This window comes from Galeopterus variegatus, unplaced genomic scaffold, assembly GCF_000696425.1.
Source record: "Galeopterus variegatus unplaced genomic scaffold, G_variegatus-3.0.2 Scaffold2165, whole genome shotgun sequence".
NCBI lineage: Eukaryota > Metazoa > Chordata > Mammalia > Dermoptera > Cynocephalidae > Galeopterus > Galeopterus variegatus.
Window position 1 is genome coordinate 139,989 of NW_007728276.1, and position 14,097 is coordinate 154,085.

The 14,097-nt window shown below is 58.4% G+C and overlaps 3 protein-coding genes across 3 annotated transcripts in view; 1 reads left to right on the forward strand and 2 right to left on the reverse strand.

Annotated features, from left to right (window-relative positions):
• Nucleotides 1-1,084, forward strand: part of TMPRSS9 (transmembrane protease, serine 9) — a 33,544-nt gene extending 32,460 nt beyond the window's left edge. The window contains exons 17-18 of the mRNA XM_008580819.1: nt 80-278; nt 789-1,084. Coding sequence (XP_008579041.1) covers nt 80-278; nt 789-950 — 361 coding nt within the window. The 3' untranslated portion in view covers nt 951-1,084. The remainder of the gene's footprint in view (nt 1-79; nt 279-788) is intronic.
• Nucleotides 1,085-1,305: 221 nt separating this feature from the next.
• TIMM13 (translocase of inner mitochondrial membrane 13 homolog (yeast)) lies at nt 1,306-2,306 on the reverse strand. Its single transcript, XM_008580815.1, has 3 exons — nt 2,141-2,306; nt 1,984-2,052; nt 1,306-1,775 (listed from the first exon to the last, which is right to left on the reverse strand). Exons 1-3 carry the CDS (start codon nt 2,258-2,260, stop codon nt 1,677-1,679), a joined length of 288 nt encoding a protein of 95 aa, XP_008579037.1. The 5' UTR covers nt 2,261-2,306; the 3' UTR covers nt 1,306-1,676.
• Nucleotides 2,307-2,799: 493 nt separating this feature from the next.
• The window catches only part of LMNB2 (lamin B2), a 27,784-nt gene continuing 16,486 nt past the window's right edge, over nt 2,800-14,097 (reverse strand). The window contains 11 exon segments of the mRNA XM_008580816.1: nt 2,800-5,532; nt 6,170-6,274; nt 6,523-6,642; nt 7,053-7,160; nt 7,245-7,301; nt 7,303-7,398; nt 7,401-7,533; nt 7,626-7,846; nt 8,038-8,334; nt 10,944-11,069; nt 11,239-11,395. Coding sequence (XP_008579038.1) covers nt 5,491-5,532; nt 6,170-6,274; nt 6,523-6,642; nt 7,053-7,160; nt 7,245-7,301; nt 7,303-7,398; nt 7,401-7,533; nt 7,626-7,846; nt 8,038-8,334; nt 10,944-11,069; nt 11,239-11,395 — 1,462 coding nt within the window. The 3' untranslated portion in view covers nt 2,800-5,490.

The window sequence follows — 14,097 nt, forward strand, 5'->3', positions numbered from 1 at the left end:
CCGGCGCGGGGTGCGGCGCGGCGGGGTGGGGGTGGGTGCGCGGGGGGGGTGGGCGCGCCGGGCCGCGAGAGTGTGGGAGGGAGGGGCGGCGTCGTCAGGCGGGGGTCCCCGCCCCACCCGGCCCGTGTCGCCCGCCCGCAGGCTCGATGTCGCGGCAGCTGCAGAAGGCGGCCGTGCGCGTCCTCAGCGAGCAGACGTGCCGCCGCTTCTATCCGGTGCAGATCAGCAGCCGCATGCTGTGCGCCGGCTTCCCGCACGGCGGCGTGGACAGCTGCTCGGTGAGACCCCCGGGGCCGGGGTCCCTCCCACCCAGGGAGAAGGGCGGGGCTCCCGTCGTCTCAAAGCCCGCCGGCCAGGTGGCGCCCTCCGGTGCAAACTTCCCTGCACTCCCCGAACCGTACCAAGTAGCGCACCTCTCTGGCTGTGCAGTCTTTCACTCGAGAACTGTTTATTGGGCACCCACCACTAACCAGTTCCCGCCCCACCGTATCCGGCCCCTGGACGGTGGACACGAGCGACGGGGGCAGGCCCAACAGCGGCCGCAGTGCGAGGCCCTCTTCCTCTGGGACCACGTGGCGGGTGTCCATAAATGCCTGCCCACGGCATGAACAGGTCATCCCAGCCCTGAACACATTTGTCAGACAATAAAAGTGAGGCTCACGGGGGAAGTCACTCACCTGGCGTCACTCCTGTAATGGCCTAAGGCCAGCCAGCTCTCCCTTGGCCTTAGGGACTCCGGTGGGGGACGTACAGGCCTTTCCTGAGAGCCCTTTCTTCTCTCCCCTCAGGGCGACGCTGGGGGACCCCTGGCCTGCAGGGAGGCCTCTGGCCGGTGGGTGCTAACTGGGGTCACCAGCTGGGGCTACGGCTGTGGCAGACCCCACTTCCCAGGCGTCTATACCCGCGTGGCGGCCGTGAGAGGCTGGATAGGGCAGAACATCCAGGAGTAACGGCCGCGAGGCTGCCCTGGACTGGAGATGCGAAGGCAGCAGGAACCAGCAGACCACCAGAGCCGAGGAGGGGAGCCAGGCGGGGTGCTGCACGGAACGGGGTGCAGTCAATAAACACAGCCCCTTGTCCCCGACTCGCTGGCTCGGGATTTCCATGTCACAGCTGCGGCCACCTGCAGGTCCCTCCCCCAGGGCCCAGGGGTTTGGACGGATGGTGGTGCTGGGGCAGTGGCACCAGCCGCACTTTCTGGGCTCCCTTCTGTGTCGCACAACACACACCCCATGACCCCACAGCCCAGTGGTACCAAGGGAAAGACGGACCCCCGGGAGGCAGAGCCCAGGCTGGGCGGGCATCTCCTACACAAATCTCCTGGAGGGAACATGCGCGGGGCTCTCGACCCCTCCCCCAGCAGTTTATTTGTCCACCCGCACGAGGTCACAGCTCAAGGGAGGTCTACCCACCCCCATCCCGACAAGCTTCGTCCCCATAAGGCTCATCTGCCCGGGGAGAGGCGCACACCACGGGAGGGACCACCGACTCCCAGGCCTGAAACAGGTGCCCCTGGGCTGCACGGGGTCCCCCCAGACCCCAGCCACACTCATGGTCGGGGGCACAGTCCCCTGTCCCAGCACTGTGCCATGTGCCGGCCCCGCCTCGCTAAGCACGTCTATGGGCATGGAAACGGGGAGGGGGTGACCGTGGGTGGCCAGCGCCGCGCCTCTCGGTCACATGTTGGCTCGTTCCCGCTGCAGACGCGAGTTGTAGGCGCGGGACACGGTGTTCCAGGCGTCCATGTAGCGGTCCATGCACATGGCGATGCACTTCTGGGGGTGGGCAGGGGGCGCGGCTCAGCTCGGGCCTCCGCACCCCCAGCACCGCCCGGGCCCCCGGGACTCCCGACACGAGGCCGCCCGGGCTGCGCAATGCGCACGCGCGGCCGCCCCTCCGCCCCGTTAGCCCGCGCACGAGCAGAAGCCGCCCCGCCCGGGTCGAGGCCCCGCGACCCCCGCCCCGGACCCCCGCGGGTCTCACCTGCTCCGAATTGTCCAGGGAGCCCCCTGGCTTCCCGATGCACTTCCGGAAGCACTTGTCCGTCATCCTCTGTGGAGACACGCGAGGCCTCAGCCGCCACGCCGGGCCCCCGGGGGTACCCCTGCGCCCTCGCCCCCTCCCCGGGCGCACCCTGTACCTGCAGCAGCTCCTGCGCGTTGGCCACGGCAATCTGCACCTTCACCTGCTCCATGATGAGCCCTGGGTCCAGCTTCCCGCCTCCGGAGGCCCCGAAATCTGTGCCGAAGCCGCTCTCCATGGCTCCGCAAAGTCAGCCGCACGCAGACCGCCCGTAGCCGCGCCGGAAGCCAGGCCTCGTAGGGCACGACGGGAAATGGAGTCCGGCTGGCCGAGCGCCAGACTACAACTCCCATGAGGCCGCGCGAGGGCCCTCCACGCATGCGCAGGCGAGGGCCGCTCGTCCCCGTTGGGAACCGGTTTCCGGAGTCGGTCGGTCACTGCGCATTCAGGCTCTGCCCACGACTTGTCGCAGAGGGTTGGGGTGAGCCGTGCTCGTGCGCAGGAGATACCGGGCGCGTCTACACCGCGCGCTGCAGTCGGGCGGAGCCAGCCGGGAGCAACAGGCCTCCGTCACGTGACGAAGGACCAAGTCGCACAGTCGCGTCAGAGGCTGGAATAGAAAAATAAAATGCACCCCCGGGGACGTTCGGGGCTGAGGCCTGTATACACCGCCAGGAACGCTGTGGGTGGGGTGCGGCGGGTCTTAAACACCCACTTCATTGGGCACAGAGTCCCAGTCTGCGCTAAACGGCGCTGTAATAAACGCAGAGGCAGAACTTAAAACCAGAATGTTTATTGGAGTGTTGTACAAAAGTTTCCAGTCATAAAATGTATATTACAAATTATTGGGGGACAGACAAAACCACACGTTTGGCATGCATCTAAAAACCAGCCCGGGTGGTAGAAGCCCAGTCCCATCTGCAAGTTGTGCTGTGCACTCCGCCTGACGTAGGGACATGAGGACAGCTAAAGTGGCATGTCCACGAGGAATGTCAGTTCTGACTCAGATTTTTAATATAAATACAACTGCTAAGTGTAGATTAAAAACAAACCCAAGTTAAAAGCCATCACTGTCATGAAAACTGGTGCATGATCAGGTTCTGGGTTAGCCCCAGACTCCCCTCCTGCTGGCTCCTGGGGTCAGTGGGAAGGGGTTTAGTGTCAACCCAGGGAGCCCCCTGCAGCCCTGACCCAGTGGTCCAGCAGCACGGGCCTCCGTCACCGGGGGCAGGCAGAGAATGTCTCTCCTCTAGGAAGGACACTGCGCTTGGAGTCACACGACATGGGTGTGCACAAAGGAATCATTTCCACTTTGTTCTAAGAGGCATCAGCTGAGCTTATTTCAGACCAGTGCAGATTGTTTCCCAGGCCACAGCCAACTTTTTAAAAAATTGGATTCCACTGTGTTCACAAATATTTGATTACCAATGACTATCATCAACCTCCAATCACCAGCTGGCCACCCAGTCCACACTGGGTTGGGGCAAAGACTAGAACCAGCTTGGAGGTGAGTAGCCTCTGCCAGGAGCAACCCCTATCTAAGCACCTGGGACCTGTGGGCCTGGGGACATACTTCAGGACACCTGAACCTGCCGGCGGGGGGGGCCTTCTCCCATTCCCTGAGACTGGCCTAGAAAGCAGTTTGAGTAAACCATAGACCCAAATAACTTTGATCCTCCAGATTTCCAAAATACATAGGATGTGGCTGAGCCCAGTGACATGTCTGGGGACCACCAGGACCTACCCTCTGGAGCCCTCACTGGCACCAAGGCTGCTGGTCCAGTACCCTGTGGTTGCTGCTATGAAGATGGGGAAGGGGAGAGCAGGAGGCTTCAGAGGTCTGGCCAAGGGAAACATGTCAGGGCAGTCGCCAGGGCAGGCCAGCCAGACCTGGGAATGGCAGTGTAGCCTGTCTGTGCCTTCCATGAGGAACTGCTTTGGTAAGATCCACTTTACACAGGAAAGAGTGACACACGATGCAGGGAACTGTCACCAGGAAGGAGACTTCCAAAAGCAAGGGGCAGCTGGTTGGTCCTAGGTGCCAAAGCAGTGTTTTCGTTTTGTCAGCCACAGGCACTTTCCTGGCCTGGGACTCAGGCCTCTCATTCCCTCCCAGCCATAAATAATTCCCAAGGGAAGCCACGCTGCAGCGTGAGGGTGGGAGCTGCCCTGTGGGCAGGGAGCAGCAGGGCACGCATCTGTGGCTCAGAAGTGGCATCTTAAGACTGGACCTGCGCTTTTTGAAGGAAGTTTGCTGTTTGGGAGGCTCAGAGCTCTTTGAGACAGGTCCTCGCCCCCATGCCACCCTCTCAGAGAATGGTCAGCTCGTCCTTGCGGCCCTGGTGCGAGCCGCTGAATGGGGGTCCCGGCAATCTGTGTACTGACCAATGTAAAAAAATAAATATCCATTAAAAAAATAACTTCTGTGTATCTATGTGGGAGGGGTGTAAACGGTGAGCTATTGCAGAAAGGGGTGCCGGGCCAGCAGAAGCTCGACTGGGATTCGGAGCCATCGAGATAAGGGGTCATTGGCATTGGCATGTCAGTCTGAGAAACATGATTTCAGCGAGAAAGTTACATAAAAGCTACAATATCGATATATGCTTGTATATATATAGGAGACAGCAACAGGGAGGTTACGCTACACTCAGCCCCAGGAACTGAGAGCCGGAAATGGGGACGAGGCTAGTGGCCCACCCCGAAATCTCTCCCACTGCAGGGTCAGGAACTGGCTGTGTTACACACAGAAAACTTCTGAAACTCATGGTTATCAAGTGTCCCCTCCATTTGTTCCCTTCCCATTCACCTTGGTGACAAGATAGAACGGGCTTGTCCCAGTTTCCCAGGTTTCCTCTCCTGTCCTGTTGGGCCTGCACGGTTAGGAACAGAACTGTGGAAAGCTTCAGAATCGAGGCCCAGGAAGTGGAGGGTGAGACGCCCAGCCTGCCGCCCATGCCATCAGAACGGGAATCACGGCACACTCTCCAAGCCCAGGCCACAGAGTAAGTCCTGCCCCGGGGACCAGGCCGGAACCTGAATTCTCAATTTGGTTTTAAAAAGCTTTAAAAGCACACCCCACAACTACTGAATTCCTACGCAGTTTCGCACTCTGTCCCTCCAGGCCCTGGTCTGCGATGGAGGGACACAGGCGGTGAAGCGTCCTCCTGCTCCAAGCCCCAGTCCCTTTCAGCCTCCAGGGTTCAGGTTCCTGGCTCTGTGCCTCAAATTCAACCAAATAGTGAAATAGGAGGGAAAACCAAAGTCTCCCGGACAGTGGTGTAGTAGTGACAAAGGAGGGTCCGAGGAAAGCCACCGACAGGAAAGATCGACAGAGACCCGCCCCCACGTTCTGGCAGTTTGCTTAAAAATTCTCTAGAAATGTATCAAGGACTAAAGAAAGCCAATGATATAAAAATAGTTTCCAGTGGCTCTGGGTAAGGAAAGATGTGAGAATGAAGAGTGTTGAGTTCACATCAGGCGGCAGCCTCTCGAGGTGGTCCTCGGGTCCCCCTGGAAGGAAGGAAGGACGGCAGTGGTTAGGGGAGCCTGGGGGACACTGGCTGCCCCTGCCACCCCAGAAAGGAAGGGGCAGGACTGGGCCAGTGGCTAAGCCACCACAGGAAACTCAGCTCCCGATAAGGTCAGCAGCCACAACAGTCCCTATTTCCAGAACCTTCCATATTTACGTTATCCCTGTTGTGAGGTACACGTTGTCATGTTTTTAAGTTGCAGAGATCAGAGGGATCTTACAACATGTGCAGTTCATACGGCTGTGATTCCCAGACTCTAAACGAAAGACTGTTTAAGTGGCTGGTATCTCAGACTGGAGGAAGTGTGGTCACAGAGCGTTCTGGGGACTGTGTGGCACCACTCTGAGATGGGATCGGCTTTTCAACAGCCTACCTCTGGGGGGAACTGAGCTACACTGAGGTCTGTGATGTCACAGAACCCACACGACACGCAAGATCCTGGAGGCAAGGACAGTTCTCAAGTGGCAGTCTGTGTGGCCATGACCTGTGGGCATCAGCAGAGCCAAGGGCCCCGCAGCCACGGGAGCCGGGAGGGCGTCTCGTGGGGACCTGGCGAGTACAGCATGTGTGCGTGTGCATGTCCGTGCGTGTGCACGTGTGGGCGCAGGACTTTCTACCTGCTGGTGGAAAAGGTCCTCCTCGCCAAACTCAGCTTCCTCCTCCTCTTCCTCCCCGTTCTCCCGTACCACCGAGGACTGCTTCACGGCCCTCATGGCCACTTCCTGTGTGAGACAAGTGCCACCAATGCGCAACACCCTGGGGTGTGGGCAGTCCTGACCCCTCCAGACGCTTGCATCAGGAGCATGGCCAGGCTGCAGCCTCCCACGGGCCCCCAGGCTCCACCCCAGGACTCCAGCACCCAGCTGGCGGTGCAGGGTGGGCTGGAGGAGGGAGAAGCTGGGCGGGCCAGGCGGTGGGTGACGGGAATGCACAGCCCCCTTGCTGCCACCCCCCAAGCCCGGGCACCCACCTCTCCATCAGCATTGACCAGGATGGTGCGGTAGCTCTCCCCCATGCCCCAGCTGTTCTGGCTCTTCCACACGAGCGTTGAGGGGGGGCTGTGAGCCACCCCTGCACCAGCTGCCCATACCTGGGGACCCAAGAACAGCCTCCCATCAATGTCACTTCTTGTCCAGGGAACGGAGTTAGCAACTGGCCCCTACCCTGCAGCATTCAACCTCCCAGCCCCACTCAGGCTTGCTCAGGGATCGAGTCCCCAGGATACAGAGGAAAAGACATGTTCACAGTGGCCAAAGACTCTTGGCAAACAGGGGCCGAGCTGGGATGTGAAGCCTGTTGGTCTCCTGGGTCGGTGCCTGTGACTGTCACACAGACCCCTGGTACATCCCTGAGGAGTCCAGGGAGCCCCCATGGGGCGACACCGTCACACAGGTACTCCAGGGCTGCAGGCAGCTGTTGTCAGAGCCGGGTGCCACCTCCCCCAGCCACATCCTGTGTCTCCAGCCCCGCCCACCCACCTTTCCCCAACCCGCCACCTACCGTGACCGTCTGGCCAGCCCGCAGGACGTACTTGGGCGTGAACTTGTAGGCAATCTCGTCCCCCTCCACAATCTGCCTCTTGATCCTCCAGTTTCCCAGAGACTGATCCTGGAAAAGGAGGACCCCGCCTGACACACAGCCCTACCAGGACCATGGGGCCTTCCCCAGCCCGGGGGCATGGTGGCCACACACCTTGTCTGAGTTGTTCTTCAGCCGCACAAACTTGCCATCCAGGTCGATCTCCTCGATGCTGACGCTGCCCGAGGCCGAGGCCTGCTGTGCCAGGTGGAAGCTGCTGCTGCTGCTGCCGCTGCTGCCCGTGCCCAACCCGCTCGAGCCGCTGCCCGCCGGCTCCTCGGCCTCCAGCCTCTTGCGCTTGCTGCGGCCCGAGCGTGTGGCTATTGACACGCTGCTACCACTGCTGCTCGAGGTGGCCCGCGAGATGGTGATGCGTGAGGACGGGCTGGGGGACAACTTCAGCCTGGGGGGAGGGGGCCCAGGGCCGGCAGGATCACTTGGAGCCCCAGCCACTGCACCCCGTCCTGCCCCCGTTGTCCCCTGCCCCGTGCCCACCTCTCCTCCTCGCCCTCCAGGAGCTTGCGGTAGGCGCTGATCTCCATGTCCAGGGCCAGCTTGACGTCCAGCAGCTCCTGGTACTCGGCCAACTGCTGCTGCATTACATCCCGCATCTCCACCATCTCCTGCTCCTTGGCGTCCAGCAGCTTCCGGAACTTGTCCCGCTCTCCCGCCATCGTGTCCTCCAGTTCCCGGATCCGGTCCTCGGCAGCACTTGCCTGGGGAGGCAGGTGGCCAGGTCAGGGCAGTCCCTGGGGTCGTGAGAAGCCCACACAGGCCCAGACAGCAGGGGCCGGGAGAGTGGGGTGCTGGGCAGGCTGGAGCAGACGCCGCTGCAGCTGCCACCTGGAGGCAGGAGTCCCAGCCCACACAGCTGAGGGCAGGCTGGGGCGGGGCCCTCGTGTGTCACCTGCTTCTGGAGGCCAGAGAGCTGGTAGCTGAGGGCCTCGAGGCGCATGCGGGCCTCCTTCAGCTCCTCCCGCGCGGCGCTGGCGGCCTTGTCGTTCTGGTCGGAGCTCAGCCGGGCGCTGTCCAGCTTGGCCTGGTACGTCTGCTCCAGCTCCAGCCGGTAGAGCCGCACTTGCTCGTCGTGCTGGCTGCGCAGCTCCTCCAGCGCCTGGGCCATCTTGAAGTCATACTCCTGCTGCCGGCTGCTGTCCACCTCCACCAGGCGGCGCTCATGCCGCCGCCGTGTCTCCCGCACCTCCTAGGGGCAGAGTCACGGTGACCTCGCTGACCAGGCAGGCTCTGGAGACCCCGGGAGGGAGCCACCCCCAGCCCTGCTGTACCGTCAGCTCCTGTCCTGGTCTCAAGCATAAGGCCCAAGGGAGGGCTTAAAATGTCCTAATTATAATCCTCCGGGCAGTCACCTTGGTTACTTGGTCACAAATTACCAACTGATACACAAATGTTCACAGTGGCATGATTCACGACTGCCAAAGAATGGAAACAGTCCAAATGTCCATCCACACAGTGGAATATTACACAGCCATGAAAAGGAACAAGGCTCTAACACACGCTACCACGTGGATGGACCTGGTACACGCTTGGTGACAGATGCCAGACACAAAAGGCCGCATAGTATGTGACTCCATTTACATGAAAGGTCCAGAACAGGCCAATCCGCAGAGACAGTGGATTTGTGGCTTGGGGAAGGGATGAGGAGTGACTCCTGATGCGGACGGGACTTCTTTTTAGGCTGATAAGAATGTTGTGGAACTAGATAGTGGTGACGATTGCACAAGCCAGTGAAGATCCTAAAGACACTGAACCGTACGTTTTAAAAGGGTGAACTTTATGGTACAGGAATTATTTATCATAAAATCTGTTACTTAAGAAAATGAGTTGCTGGCAGAGCCCACCCAGGTGACCAGGGCCTGAGATACAGGGGGCAGCAGATCTGTCCTCAGTACAGCGGTAGGACGTAACACTGACAGTGACAAGATCCCCAGGCCACGAGGCACAGGTACCACAACGGCAGCTGTCCCAGACGCATGTGGAGTCAAGCGCTAGGGCAGAGAGCAGACTACACCTGAGCTCACACAGCACATGGGAAGGAAACTTCCAGCTCTCACACTACAAAACTTCCTCTAGCACAGAAATCTCGTCACTTATCTCTGTGTGACTGGTTTACAAAAACAGCAGAAATGTGTCTAAAGGAACCCAATCATCTCTATAAAGCACTGGTGAGGCTGGTGGCCCAGCCCAGCTGAGCCCTGTGAGCAGCACACCCACCTTCCTGGCACCCCTCGCGACTACTCGCGCCCCCCATGCCCCACACGGGCCTCTGCACTGCCCCCTGCAGCAGCTCCCTCCAAGAGCGCCCCACGGTGGCCCTCAGGGGTCTCTTCATGGTCTCCCCCACAGGCCCCCTCACAACCCCCCGGTGGCCTCCTCCCAGGCTCCCGAGGCAGCCTGTGCTCTCACGGGGCCCGGCCAGCGCTGGGCCCTGCTCCTCAGCCGCATGGGCATCCTTCCGACGAGTAGCTCTCCCTGGTGACTGCATGAATTGGCACAGCCTGGCCCAAGGGTTATGTTCTGAGCCATGACAACACAATGGGCTCTGTGATGGATGAGGTCAGAAAGATCTCATGCAGCCAGGTCCCCCACACCATGGCCCCCCATCCCAGAGGACAAGAGGTCACAGAAATCCCAGCTGACCTGCTGGGGACCCCAGTCATGCCCAACCATCCCAAGGAGCCACAGGCCCAGAGATTAGGAGGCCGCAGGGTGGGAGAAGGTGGCTGGGAGGGGAGGGAAGGAAGCAGACGGGCCTCACCCCTCCCCCTGACAGGGAGGCCCTGTGGTGGGCTCAGCAGTGGCCCACAGAAAGATCCATCGCAGTCCCGAACCCTGGAACCTGTGAATGGGAACTTATTTGGAAATAGGATCTTTGTACATGGCTGGTTAGCTTGGTTAGAGTGCCACCTGTAACACCAAGGTCAAGGGCTCAGATCCCCATATCGGCCAGCCACTATAGACAGACAGATAGATTAATAAATGTATGTATGTACACATGTGGATATGTGTGCATGTATTGGATTATGTCCCCCAAAAACTCTATGAAGCTCACATTGAGTTTTATGTATTAGAAACTTGGCCCCCACTGTGACTGTTAAGAGGGTGGGAAATCCTATTATGGTCATTGAAAGGTGGAGCCTTGAAGAGGTGACTGGATTGTAAGACCGTGTGGTAGTAAATGGATTAAAAATGGTGGTCAGGAGCGTGGATCTGAGGGCTTTAAAAGAAGAGGAGAGTCTGTCTCTCTCTCTCTGTTCTCTCTGCTTCCACCATCTTGCAATGTGAGACCCCTGGGTCACTGTCACCACCACCAGATGGACTTTGGACTTCCCAGCCTCAGAAACTGTGAGCAATAAATTTCATTTTCTTTATAAATCACCCAGTTTCAGGTATTTTGTTATAAGCAACAAAAACGGACGAATACAATAAATAAATAAAGGGTCTTGAGATGAGATCATTCTGGATTATCCATGTGGGCCCTAAATCCAGTGACAAATGTCTTTATAAGAGACACACAGGACAGGGACATACAGAGGAGGAAGAAGCCACATGAAGACAGAGGCAGAGACTGGAGGGACGCGGCCACAGGCCCAGGGACACCTGGAGCCCCAGGAGCTGGGAGAGGCAGGAAGGACCCTCCCCTGCAGCCTGCTTGACTTCGGACTTCTGCCCTCCAGAACCTTGAGAGGGTAGATCTCCGTTGTTTTAAGCTGCCTGGTTTGCAGTCCTTTGTCACAGCAGCCCCAGGACACCCACAGGCCTGGGTCAGGCTGAGGGCCGGGCCCCCAAACTCACCTCCTCAAACACGTTCTTCCGGAAGTCGAGCTCCTCCTGCAGGCTCTGGCAGCGGTTCTCCAGGTCTACGCGCATCAACGTCTCCTTCTCCAGCTGCTTTTTGGCCACTGCGTGACCGTCCTCTGCCTGGGAGACACAGGACAACAAGCCCAGGTGACAGTCTATGTGCGGCACACACCCTGCCGACATGGCCCACAGCACCTGTACACCCCACGAGCCCGCGCTGTACCACACTGGTGAGGCTTCCTGATCCCACACTGGGAGCACGAGGGCACAGCAGCTGCCCAGGGCCTACCTTGGCCAGCTGGGTCCGCAGCTCTGCCACGTCATTCTCTAGGCCACGCTTGTCACTGAGGGCAGCGGCCAGCTCCGCCTCACTCCGGTGGAACAGCGACTCCAGGTCCTTCACACGGCCCTGGGCCACTGTGAGCTCACCCTGCCTCTTCCTGGCGCTGAAAATCAAGAGGGCAAATTAGCCAGGAGCGGAAGCAGCCATCTGGCCAAAGCACCAGAAGCCCGAGTACAAGATCACCAGGACCTCAGAGCCTAGAAGGGGCCTGACTGGTCCCCTCTTGAGGACAACTCAATTACTCTTGTAAGGGTAAAATATACATATGATCTTCCAATCTGCCCTGCACCACTGGGAATTCACTGACCAACCAACACAGCACTCACAACCAACCTCCAGGCGTGGGCTCTGATGTCCTTTCCTGCAAGTTTTGCACATGGGAGGGATCATTTGGGGAGAACTCTGATTTTTTTAAAAATTAAAGTATAATTTATTAAAGTTACAAATGAAAATTCTGGCCTTTGAAAAGTTGATCTCATTTGTAAATGAGCTATTTTAAGCAGGCTTACCTGGTATTCTAACAGACCAGATTATCTCCCATATTAAGTATTTAAGATAACAAATATTCAAATATTTTACATACACGGAAATATCAACAACATGAATTTTAGGCTTTTGAAGATTTCTAAACATAATTCTAAATCTTAGAGTTGAAATGCTTACCTTCCTTCCTCAAGAAATTAACTGGGCCTTCCTGAGCAATATTGGGGACACGCAAGGTCTTCCCCTGGGCACTGTGGACATCCAAGGCCAGATTGCTCTCTGTGGTGGGGCCATCCTGGGCACTGCAGTTGCTGAGCAGTGTCCCCGGCTTCCATCCATTCCCTGCCAGTAACAATTCCCTCCCTAGTCATGACAATCACAAATGTCCCTAAACACACACAGTGTCTCCTGGGGGGCAGAGTCACCCTGGGTGGGGAGCCCCTAGGGATACCACATCAGCCTGCATGAGGTGGAGTGGCATAAAGACCTGTGACTTCAGATGCAAAGCCACCCGTGTCCTTGATGGTGGCCCTCAGGGACACTGAGCTCTATTTCCCAGTACTGTATCTACCTCCACTGAGGGTTTCGGGGTTCAGAGAGCCCCATCCCTGAGCTTAAGTCACACAGTCCTGATTCTTCTGCTCACAGAGGGCGTCCCTAGGGTGAATTTTTGCAGGGGTTTGGGGGACTGATACCATTGATTCACAAATCATCACTGAATGCCAGCTTTGTGGAAGGGGCCTGATCTGTCCCCTCTCACAGGACAATGCAGCCACTCCCACCGGGGCTGTGTCTGGAGCAACACCGCTGCCCTCACGCAGCAGAGCATCCTTGTGGGAAGAGGCACAGTGACATGCGCTGCCTGTCGGCTGTGAGTCTGTGTTACAAGGACACCTGAGGCTAGGAAGAAGTGAGGCCCATGTGCGCTGGACGGTGACTCTCAAGACAGGGTTGCAGAAGAGTACACGGGAACGAGCCACGTGATTACGCTGGAAGAAGGCACCCAGGCAGAGCGCTCGAGAGTGCAAAGGTCCTGCCTGGGTAAGGCATGCCCGGCAGGTTCAAGACTGGCAAAGAGGCCAAGGTGACGAGCAGAGGAATCAGGGATCCTAAAAACCCCTAAACAACTTTAAAATTTAGGGTGCTGCAGAACAACACGGAAGGGTCCCAAAAGCAGGGCATGTGTGGCTCTCACTGGCTTAAGCACTTGTTTCGTGAGTTTCAAGGCGTTAAAAGATAATTCAACCATGTACAAATAATTCCCAGAGGATTATGTGGGAAAATCCAGCTTACTGGTTAGGTCCTGCATGAGGCTACCTGCACTTTTGTCACCATGGGGTTTTGGTGACGCATTTGTTAAGAAAAACACTTGATGTAACCTGTCAGGAGGCTGGCTCTGTTTGTGTTTAACAAACAAGATGGAGAAAATTGGCGTGACCAGAAATGGCACACATGTAACTGTGCAGGAAATTCGAGAAGCAGGAATCCTGGGCCCTAGGGAGAGCACAGTGCTTCGTCTTCTAAACCCTCCTTTAAACTGCAGTGGAGCTCCTGCATCCAGTGCATCCCCGCATGCGTGTGTGTGCCACCCCCTCTGTCCAGGATGGCATGGCGCAGTCCCGAGATCCTCAGCTCCCATAAATCCCCTGTGAGTCACCACGCTGATGTCAGAGGGCATGTCATGGTTCCACTGATAAACGTGCTTACTAACCACCAGGGAGGGGGGCCAAGGCAGACAGCCTGGAGCCCGCAGCCTGCACCAGATGGTCCCTACTGTCACCCTGAGACCCAGGCAGGTGGGCAGGCAGGGCCTGGGCCAGCCTGGACGGTCATCTCTCTTGGCAAAGGGAAGCCAGCTCTCTCCACAGGAGCAGCACGGGCCTGGGCAGATGGAGGGTGCCGGATGGAGGCTCACAAGGGGATTCCAAATGGGGATGACGTGGATTCTCAAGCCGCTGGCAGCACTTCTTCAAGCCATCGGCTGCCTGTCACCCCCCATCCCAGTGCCAGGTGGCTGAGGTGCCAACAGCTCCGGGGGTACCCAGCCTGGGCACCGCTCCTGCCAGCAGGCGACAGTGGGCACCCACACATCGCTCCCAGGCTGAGGCAGGCCTGGAGTGGGAGGACATGGGAACACTCCATCCGCTGTCTGCTCAGAGATGGAGCGAGAAAGAGCGAGAGGTGTGGGCTGGCCCGGTGGCGCACTGGATAGTGCGCCGCTTGGGAAGCACGGCGGCGCTCCTGCCCGAGGGTTCGGATCCCACATACAGACCGGTTCCCGCTCACTGGCTGAGCGAGGCACGGGAGCAACACCGAGGGTTG